Raw genomic sequence first — 10,422 nt, forward strand, 5'->3', positions numbered from 1 at the left:
ACAAAAACAACAATCCACGTAAAACCACCGCCGGGATGTGTGTTCTACGAGTGTATCGCAAGCTGCAAGCAACGGGGCTACAAGAGCGGCGGTTATTGCACTATTAACGGATGTCAATGTTCAGGTCGTTCATCTAATATACTTGGCTAAATAGTTATGAAAATTGTTTAATGTTTCATTTGTGCCACATCAACACAAATATTCTTAAGTTTTATTTTACAAGTAACTTTGTCTAAAGACAACATACAAGCATAAATGATATGAGAGTTACAATGTAAGATAATAAAGATTTTTATTTTTAAGGAAGGCAAAATGGGGTTGAAAGTTTATACTAGAACATTTTTTTATAGCGTGAGATTTGAAACTCCAAATGTATACACCACATACACAATAGTGTTAGTTAAAATTTATCCCCTTGATGAATGGCAAATTTGTCAACCATTACAGAAACGGTTAGCATTCCAAACAAAATTTAATTTTAGTTAATAATCGTTAAGACATGTTGTTATAATGAGACATGAAATTGTGTACTTGCCTAGTTAAGACTTGTATATGTTGGCTGACAAATTTGGATTTTTTTGCAAATATTAATGACTTTACTTATTTTTCTAAGTTTTTGTTGAATTAATAATAATATAATAATATAATTAAAGATATTGCAAAATTCATATCTAGAGAGATGAGCAATTAAGGTTCATATTAGGCACTTTTATTAATTCTAATTAATTAATCATTAAATCTCTGTGAAGCAAAAATACTGCAGCGAAATTGCTATACAAAATATACAATGTCTGTACCTACATGACACTTATTGACAAATATGGAGGTTGTATATCTATACAGCGAATACCCTCTGCTACTCGTATTATTAAAAGAAAAAAATTGTTAGTACCCGAAAATTAGTTCCAATTTTCTACAAAAATATAATAAAAAAGTGATTCGATTAGTGTCCCGTATATAAAATTTTGTAAGGAACACAAAAAAACATAAAAGAGTAACAATAGGAACGAGTTTAGTACTATGCGGTATTTATGCTGTGCGAACCATTATTATAAGGACTGCATAACGCTAATTTTCAGTTCGTCACTCTTTCACTAAACTATATTAGGAAAATGCATGGGCTAGAAATATTTTATAAAAATAAAATCTGTTCGAAAACACAAAAAAACTCTAAAGCAAAATAGCACCAAAGCAGGTCAGGTCGTTTTCGCCGTCGAAAGCAGTGAGTGAAGTGATTGCTACCCCGACTGAAACGAGTGCCTTTCATCCCTCGGATAACAATCTACTATTATTACCTAATACAAACGGGACTTAATCGCGTATTAAATTTTAAATTTACCTCCGACTTTTCGAGGACGGCGTTGTCCCCGTGGTCTCGGAGAAGACTGGCTAGAGTTGACAACAACATCTTCTAGCCACGCGAGTTTTTCGAAATACCCGCACTTGGTCTTGTTTATTAACTTGTACATTTTGCGCACTTGGGATGTTATTCTGTCGACTAGGGATGTTAGGCCGTCCTTGAAACGTCGGAGGTAAATTTAAAACTTAATACACGATTAAGTCCCGTTTGTATTTAAAAAAATATTTATTTTTAAAACTTTATTTTTTTAAATATTTTTTAAAGTTATTTTTACTACATAATTAATTATGGCAAGTTACTTATTTTACAAAAAAGTGAGCTTAAAAGTAACATAACAGTAACGTAAGAATATGTCCATATAAATACACGTACATACCCCATTCGAACTGGACATAAACGCATATTCATATACACATACACAAGTGATTGAGATACATATCTTTATCCTATCTATTCTATGAGTGATTCAGTTTCATCATAGGTTTTATTTTTTAACCATGTCGTCAAAAGTGCTTTGCACTCTTCCATAACTTTTGGTGTAAATGCTCGTTAGCCTATTCACCTTGTTGTATATATTAATTGATAAAACATAAAATTGTCTTCGTGCAAAAGAAGTCTTAGGCTGTTTTAATAAATTATCAACAATTATAATTGTGAACCTTGAGAACACCATTAAGTATGTAAAGCTGTCGCACTGCACATCGGCATCACGGTAAACGTCGACAGTGCTGTATCTTATTTTTTTACCCAGAAGTACCTTTAGGACAGATCATTGCGCCCGCTCAAGTGCTATGAGTTTGGTTTTATGAGTACCACCCCAAACAGGTAAACAATAATGGATTGTACTAACGTTTTATAGATGTATATTAATACTTCTTTATCTGAGACATGCCTAAGATATCTGAATAACCAGTTCAGCTTTCTTATTCGATTAGCAGTAACTTCATTTTGCTGATTCCAAGAAAGTAATTGATCTATGTTGTCCTAGCCAAACGCAGATTTATTTTTAAGATTTAGTATTGTGGATTCAATTTCTCCCAGATCTGGCTCTACTATGCCAATTGATGACGCATGTGAGTGTTACGAGTTTAAATATGTTGTGAGGTTAAGATTGTAGCTCAATATTGGTACTATTTTTTCTGCAAGATGTTATCGGATTGAAGTGAAATGTTTGTTTTTCAAATTAGCTAAAGAGAAAGGAGAGTCAGATAGGTTTATTCGTTCAATGTTTTTACTTCTGGGTTTATTTAAATTTGTAATATTTTTTATTGACTTCCATAATAATTTGTTGTTATTTTTGGTCTCATTTAGAAGATCACGTTCATATTTTTGTTTTCATTTTAAACTAAATTATTGCAGTAATTCCTATACCGGTGATAAGTTATTTGTAGTATTTCATTTGTAGGGTCATGTATTAGTTCATAATGTGTAAAAATCGTGAAAGTTTAAATCAATCTACTATTTCGTTAGTCTTCTGAATTCGCGACCCGACCGCGCATAAAGGGTAGACACATAGTAAGTGCTTCTCTTTCATTCACATATCCGAATCCCCAAGGCCGTTGGCTACTGACTATATGTATAATGTACGATCTTTTTTCATATAACGCGTTAGTTATAACAGTAGATTACGTTATGCGGGACAAGGGTTTAGTAAAAACTTATTAATCACATGACGACTACAAGCATTTCGCTAATTATGTCCATGTATTAATTAAGCGTTTGTTTGTAGTTGAATGCATTTAAAGGCAAAATGCATTGCTAAATGAAGGTAGAATATTTCTCACCGTTACCAAGTAACAGCCATGAAAAGTTTTAACGTAATCACACTGGCTGTAATGCTGATATATATTTTTATTGGGACTTCAGCTGTATTGAATGGTATGTAATATACATATATACTGTGTAGAACAACTTCAATTTTAAGGTCCCGAATAGACTATGGAAGAAAAATATAACTTTAAGTAGGCTTTTTTTTTAGGCTTTCATTGAAATTTTGTTTATGTGACAGTGTTCAGGCAAGTCCGTTTCAAAGTCATATTAAAAGTAAATAAGAGTGAATAATAGGTCATAAGAGTAAAGTGACAATTGCCAGACACACAAAGCAAAAATGCAAAAATATTATACATTCATTGCCCTACTATGTATACAGAGTCATTAATCCAAAACGGTCAGTATGGAGAAGTCAGAAACTTTGAGAGATAGCCACATCTGTTCTTAGGAAACATGGCTTCGATTTTAAATTTAATAATAATGACATTCAATCTTTTTTTAAATCTCTCATACATAACCGGGAATCGAACCTGGTCAATCTTTATGTAATCGCGTGTAAATAGTATTTGTTTGCATAATTGATCCTAAAAGTATAAGGACCAAATTTTGCTATGGAGTCTTATGTAAACATTAGACTGAAATGCCCACAATTTAAGTAATTTGCAAAATATCGTCATTAATATGAATCGGTCATCATTTATCTGAATAGACCACTTATGCATATCTTATCTGCATCGATAGTATCCAATACAAATTGCGTTTATTTAAAATTAGAACTCATTCGTGAACTCAGCGAGCGTGCCAATTTATTTAAAATTTGAAAATGAGACACTTAATAACTTTTTGTTTTCTTGGGATGAATTTTGTGTTTTAAATCAAACGAGCCTTTTCAAATCCGCTTAATCTTAATTTTAGATAATTATTGTGTGTGTGTATGTGCTGTGTACTAATGTTTATAAAATGCGTTTAACGAATGAAGAACAATTAGGTCTATTGGAAGCCTATTTTAAATGTGATAAAAATTGCACACGAGCTTCAGATTTGTACCGAAATAAGTATCCGTTACGTATTGTACCCACGCGAAAAATACCATACCATTTTTGATCACGACAAAACCCCTTGCCTTGGATCCACGAAGGGTGACACCAAGTAAGATTTTCATTAAAATGTTGGGTTGGACTTTTTCATAACAGAGTTTTCATGTTTAAAATTTATGACGGGCGATTGGACAGATTCAAATACGTCGAAATTTCAGAAGACCTTGAAATCATATTGGGAATGCCAGAGGAATTCATAGAAAATATGTATTTTCAACAAGATGGAGCCCCCCGCACATAATAGTCAAATTCTCAAAAACTTTCTCAATGATCATTTTCAACGTAACTTGATTGGTACAAACGGCCCCATTAAATGGTCCGTCACTTAATTATTTCTTACCGGGTTCAAATCCTGGTAAGGGCATTTATTCGTGTGATGAGCATGGATATTTGTTCCTGAGTCATGGGTGTTTTCTATGTATTTAAGTATTTATAAATATTTATATATTATATATATCGTTGTCTAAGTACCCTCAACACAAGCCTTATTGAGCTTACTGTGGGACTTAGTCAATTTGTGTAATAATGTCTTATAATATTTCTTTATTATTTATTTAAATTACGACACAGTAGAAGATTTAACAACAGTCTTAGAAAATAACTTAACACAGATGCCCCCCACAAAAATACGAAACGCAATAATGCATTCGTTACCCAAAAGAATTAATCTTTGCAACCGGGTACATGGTTACCATTTTGAACATTTACCGAAATAAAGTAATCATCTTATTGTCGGGTTTTACTTTCAATCCTTGTGACTTAAGATTCGTATTATCAATAATAACGTCAAAAAAACTCGCAGAATTTATACCTAACTTTGTTTACATGATTTCGAGCAGGTTCATTCCCGGTTGTGTATGAGAGATTAAAAAAAGATTGAATGTCATTATTATTAAATTTAAAATCGAAGCCATGTTTTTCAGATGTGACTATCTCTCATTGTTTCTGACTTCTCCATACTGACCATTTTGGATTGATGACCCTGTATACTACTAGGATACCTACAATGATTGCCATTCAGCGTGGCAAATCTCCCAGCCTTCTGGGCACACTACCTATCTTTACAACCTTTTTTAAACAATGTAAACTTGCCTTTTAATCAGTTTATAATTTTGTACCTTAAAACACATTCACTGCTTAAAATTTCCGTAGCGTTGCGCTCGTAGCCGATCCTAGCGTTATTTAGAGGAAATCGCTTACGAACAGAGAACCCGTCGAGCGATTGTGTTTAATTTTATTTCGTAGGGTAACTCTGTCTGAATTCAGTTTTACATCTTAAAAGTATACCGCGCCATTTTCAAAAATCATGAGACATGCGACATTGTCAGTCTTCCTCTCCTTGTGTCTCTGCACATACAAATTTACCTGACAGAAATAAAGTTTTTCTTACAATTAGGACATCTTAAAAAAATAATTACTTATAGCAGTTACTGGAATGCAGGCATGCCTATCTTCATATATACGTAGGTATTTTGTATATAAAATTTACTCCCCTTCTCCGCTTTTCGTCCGCATAATCCTTCTTACTAGCCCCATTCCTTCATTCACTACTTTAGTAAATTAACCTAAGAATAACAAAATATATCGTTATAAATCTTAATTTTCGTTAACTAACTAATCGTATGCTAAATACAATCTTTTGCTACGTGTTCAGCCATTTTTGCGTGATAACTAACAAGCATTTTTTGACCAAGCGAAACCGTTCCCATTTCTCGGCTGTTTCCGTCAACAGGCCGCATTTATTGGACCAATTCTTGTGAAATGTTATAAGCTATATGGATTTTTTTTGTCAAACCTTTTTTTTAAGTATGTCGTGTTTTAATCAAAGACAGACATTCATGTATAATATATTATTGGTATAATTAGGATTTCACATTATTCCAGCGCCTGCACATCGCATAGAAAAACGCGAGGTCGCAAATTGCAATGCCTTTGATTGTACCAGGGAATGTAAGATGCACGGCTACATGTTTAACAATATCGGCGTTTGTACAGCGCAAGGCTGTATATGTGTATAGGCTAGTGATACAACGAATAGCTTTTTTACGAAATCACATATTTAAGCCCTTATCCAAGAAGAACAGATTAGTCCAAGGGTTATAAATAAATAAAAGAAAATGTATTCAGTTAAAGGTACGAATTTAAGGAACTGTAAAAATGATAGTGTTTATGTAAACAACATGTTGATTTACAGCCCCAGCCCGTTGTCGAAAGTTAACATTTGACAATAAAGTGTAGTCTGAAATCCGAATGCTACATTTAATTTGCATAATTCTGCTGCATTCTGACGTCACTGTCAATCTCGTTGATAAAATGAATAGCCAATTGAACGTTCGAATTGCGGCAACAGACATTGTCATTGCATAGACCACCATACCATAGACATTGATACCTCCTGCGTAAACATTGCAGCAGCAGTAATGTTGCAACAGTAAAGCTGCTGCAGTCATCATTCCAATGTCGCCCTACAACGTATGTCGCTGGCATTATTATCTACGTCACGTCAGCTAGCAAAACCGCTGCGTGGTCAATTTCATACTTCAAAACTTTGTACAAAAAGAAAACCCAAGATAATATAGAGAAATACTCAAATGTAAATGACACCATGTAAAATAAAGCAATATTTACGCAATAACCAACAATCTTTCATTTTAACAACAACATTTGTAAAAAAATTGTGTTTGTTTGTAGTATTTAATACTTTCTTAATCTACCAATTTTAGATCCCTTTGAATTTTATTTATTTATTTATTTAAACTTTATTGCACGTTTGTGTGTGTAAACATGTCGTACAAAAGGCGGACTTAATGCCAAAAGACATTCTCCACCAGTCAACCTTAAGGTAAAAGATAAGGTTATTAATAATTTAGTCCTATCCTTAAATCATGACCGATAAAGCTGGATAAGATAGAGCCTTTCGTCACGGGATGTTAATTACAACTCTGACAATGTAGATAATACATATTAATACGAAGAAATAAATATGAATATAGGGTGCAGGAGAATTAAAGATCCAGATCCAGATTTAAAAAGGGCACCTGAAACAATCCAGGAAAAAATCCAATATTTGCATGCCTGTATGTGGGCCGAATACACTGTGCACAAAAACTGTATTACCAACTAATCAAAAACTGTATTCTGGCAAATAAATTATTTGATTGATTGATTGATTTAGCGGCATGGGGTTCTTAAGGTTTATTTGTTATATTGTTCCAGAATACCCACGTCTCACGAAACGGTATCGAATAATATCAATACGTGATTTGATAATGAGAACAAAATCTATAAAACCCCCAAACCACTACGGGTGCTCATTTTACAACATGATGATGTGCTTCGGACGATAGAGCAGTTGGAAACATGCTAGCATTAGTCTTATAAGTGAACATGATTTAATAAGGAACACGGAGATTCATAAATAATATTAACGCGGAAACACACTACGGAAACGCGACGCGACGACCTAACATGACGACACGTGCACCGTGCACATTTCAAGTTTGTAGTAATTTCACCTTTGATTTTTAATACCTGTGTGTTTGTGTGAATATAAATGGGTTTTAACCACTCATTTTACCGTTATTATTCTCCATAAATGTACCACAAGGGAAGGAAAATGCAGGGTACCTCATTTCACGTGCGAAAATAATTAATAAGCCCCAAAAAAAGTTTGACTCAATGAATTTCATCTCACATACATATCTACATACCGCTACACTTGACGGTAACAAAGTCGCTAACGGCATCCTCTGAAAGTGTACCTACACTACTAATTTAAACAAAAAATATTACTTTGCTAATCCGCGATAAAGTGCTAGTCATCAGTGCTAACCTGTTATTATAACCATACTTGCGTATTTTTACATGCAATTAATGTTTCCGATTTCCGCGAAATAACGCCTGATTCTATATTTGTAGGTATGTGTAGTCCTGGTAGCGGTGTTTTTTTTACGCGAGCTCTGGTTCTGCCCAATGTTTCAAAAAGTAACAGTTCGCTCAATATACTTACAGTCTCAGATTCCGAAACCGGAAGAAATGTATAGGTACATAATGGAGAACAAGAAAGTTGCTTAAAAATCGTTAGGCAATTAAAGGTAAAACTCTTTTGCAAGGATAACAAGCTAGGCATTAATTCGGAACTTCGTTATACCGGGTGTGGCCTGTAACACGAGTAATAAATTTAGGCTGTAGGCTGTACTCCTCAAACTTACCAACATTTGTTCAGCGATTTTTGAAAATTATGAATTCTTTAGACTTTGAATATGTCAATGACAAAATTCAAAATTTCAGTTCTGTTTCGGAACGTCTTTTGAAAATCAACGTGCATACCGCCTATTCCATCATTCGTCACTGCCTTTTTGTACCCAAATTCACCTACGTTCTCCGCTGCAGTCACCTCTGGAAGCATCCCAGCCTACTCCTTAAACTAGATTCGCTAATTGAGGACACTTTGTCATCAGTCCTCAATATACGTTTCGAAGAAAGGTCTTGGACCCAGGCTACTCTACCTATCCGGCACGGTGGCCTGGGTATCCGCAAAATTTCTAGTGTCTCGCTGCCAGCCTTCTTGTCCTCGGTGCATAGTGCTCAAAACCTAATTGACAGCATTTTAACCCCTTCTCTCGGGGCCATAGAGGCAGCACATTGCACCGAGGCCAGGAATGTTTGGTCACTAACCTGTGGCAACACAGATCCACCTTCCAATCCCTGCTCGCAGAGGCAGTGGGACGAGCCGCTCTGCCGTCTAGTACGGAATAGTCTTGTTGATACGTCAACTGGTACGGCAGATCGAGCTCGTCTTCTTGCCACTGCGGAGTGGGAGTCGGGACTGTGGTTGCAAGCTCTACCTTCACCATCCATAGGCACCCTAATCGACAACTCCACTTTTCGACTGGCAGCTTGTTTGCGTTTAGAGACTATAACGAACGTTCCCCATCGCTGCCGTTGTGGTGCCATGGTGGATAGTTATGGTCACCATGGACTCTCTTGTGGCAGAAGCGCCGGCCGCATACCCCGACACGCCAGCATCAACGATGTCATCCGAAGGGCCTTTGTCAGTGTCAAAGTTCCGGCCATACTGGAGCCCGTCGGTTCGGCAAGGGACGATGGCAAGAGGCCCGACGGTATGACTCTGGTGCCTTGGAAGTTGGGACGGCCTCTAGTTTGGGATGCCACATGCGTTGACACTCTCGCGCCGTCCCACCTTCCGGGTACCAGCAGTTGTGCTGGTCGTGCCGCGTCCGCGGCCGAAGACCTTAAACGCCGAAAATACGCCACCCTCGGCAGTAGCTACATTTTCGAGGCGTTTGGGGTCGAAACGCTGGGGCCGTGGGGGCCAAGCGCGCGTCGGCTCTACAAGTACCTAGGGTCGCGCCTTATAGATGCCACAGGTGACCAGAGGGCTGGCCAGTATTTTGCTCAAAGGATAAGTATTGCCATCCAACGTGGCAATGCGGCCAGCCTTCTGGGCACACTGACCATCGGCAGCGACTTGGGAGACGTTTTTTATTTACTTTAAGTTTATTTGTAGCCCTTTTTTTTATTATTACGTTTATTTATAGTTTATTGTTATGAATTATGTAATATCATACAAATTAAATATTACCTTCAATGTACGCTGCCATCAGTGTAATTGACGTTGATTGTCTCGCTTTAAACATAACAAAATTCGCAATACATTGCGTCTTAGAATAAACTTAAAAGTGTTCCAAACATCAAAATAAAAGTTAGTTTTAAAAGTTGCTGAACAAATGTTGGTCAATTTGAGGATTACAGCCTACAGTTTAATTTTTTGCTCCTGTTACAAGTACACTCGGTATATTGGGTAGGCATTGGGAGCTTAATTTCATTTATTTATTTTGATGACAGCTTGTTACAACTTGCTTGCAAGGCTTTCTGAATACCAGTTTCTTGAAAGAGGTTAGAAGTAGAACTTATTTGCAATAACATTAGTCGGGTCAAATAGGGATTAATATTGAATGTTTTGTTTTTTAAGATTTTAGACTTTTTGTGATTGTTTAAGCGTTTAAACCTTTTTTACCCTTAGACATAAAATAAAATTGCGTCCATTTGTACACTAACAACTCATAGTACTAGTAAGTAATATTTGGACGCATTTATACAAAATATTTATGGGTTACATCATTCCGTAACGAACGTTCGGCAAACGAATATGGATGAAAACGAGCCCGTTCC

General features: G+C 35.9%; 1 protein-coding gene across 1 annotated transcript; it reads left to right on the top strand.

Annotated features, from left to right (window-relative positions):
* Nucleotides 1-640: 640 nt before the first annotated feature.
* LOC133517477 (uncharacterized) lies at nucleotides 641-9,745 on the top strand. Its single transcript, XM_061850809.1, has 2 exons — nucleotides 641-3,238; nucleotides 7,444-9,745. Exon 2 carries the CDS (start codon nucleotides 8,468-8,470, stop codon nucleotides 9,743-9,745), a length of 1,278 nt encoding a protein of 425 aa, XP_061706793.1. The 5' UTR covers nucleotides 641-3,238; nucleotides 7,444-8,467.
* The last annotated feature ends 677 nt before the right edge of the window (nucleotides 9,746-10,422 follow it).

Source organism: Cydia pomonella, chromosome 4, assembly GCF_033807575.1.
Source record: "Cydia pomonella isolate Wapato2018A chromosome 4, ilCydPomo1, whole genome shotgun sequence".
Taxonomy (NCBI): domain Eukaryota; kingdom Metazoa; phylum Arthropoda; class Insecta; order Lepidoptera; family Tortricidae; genus Cydia; species Cydia pomonella.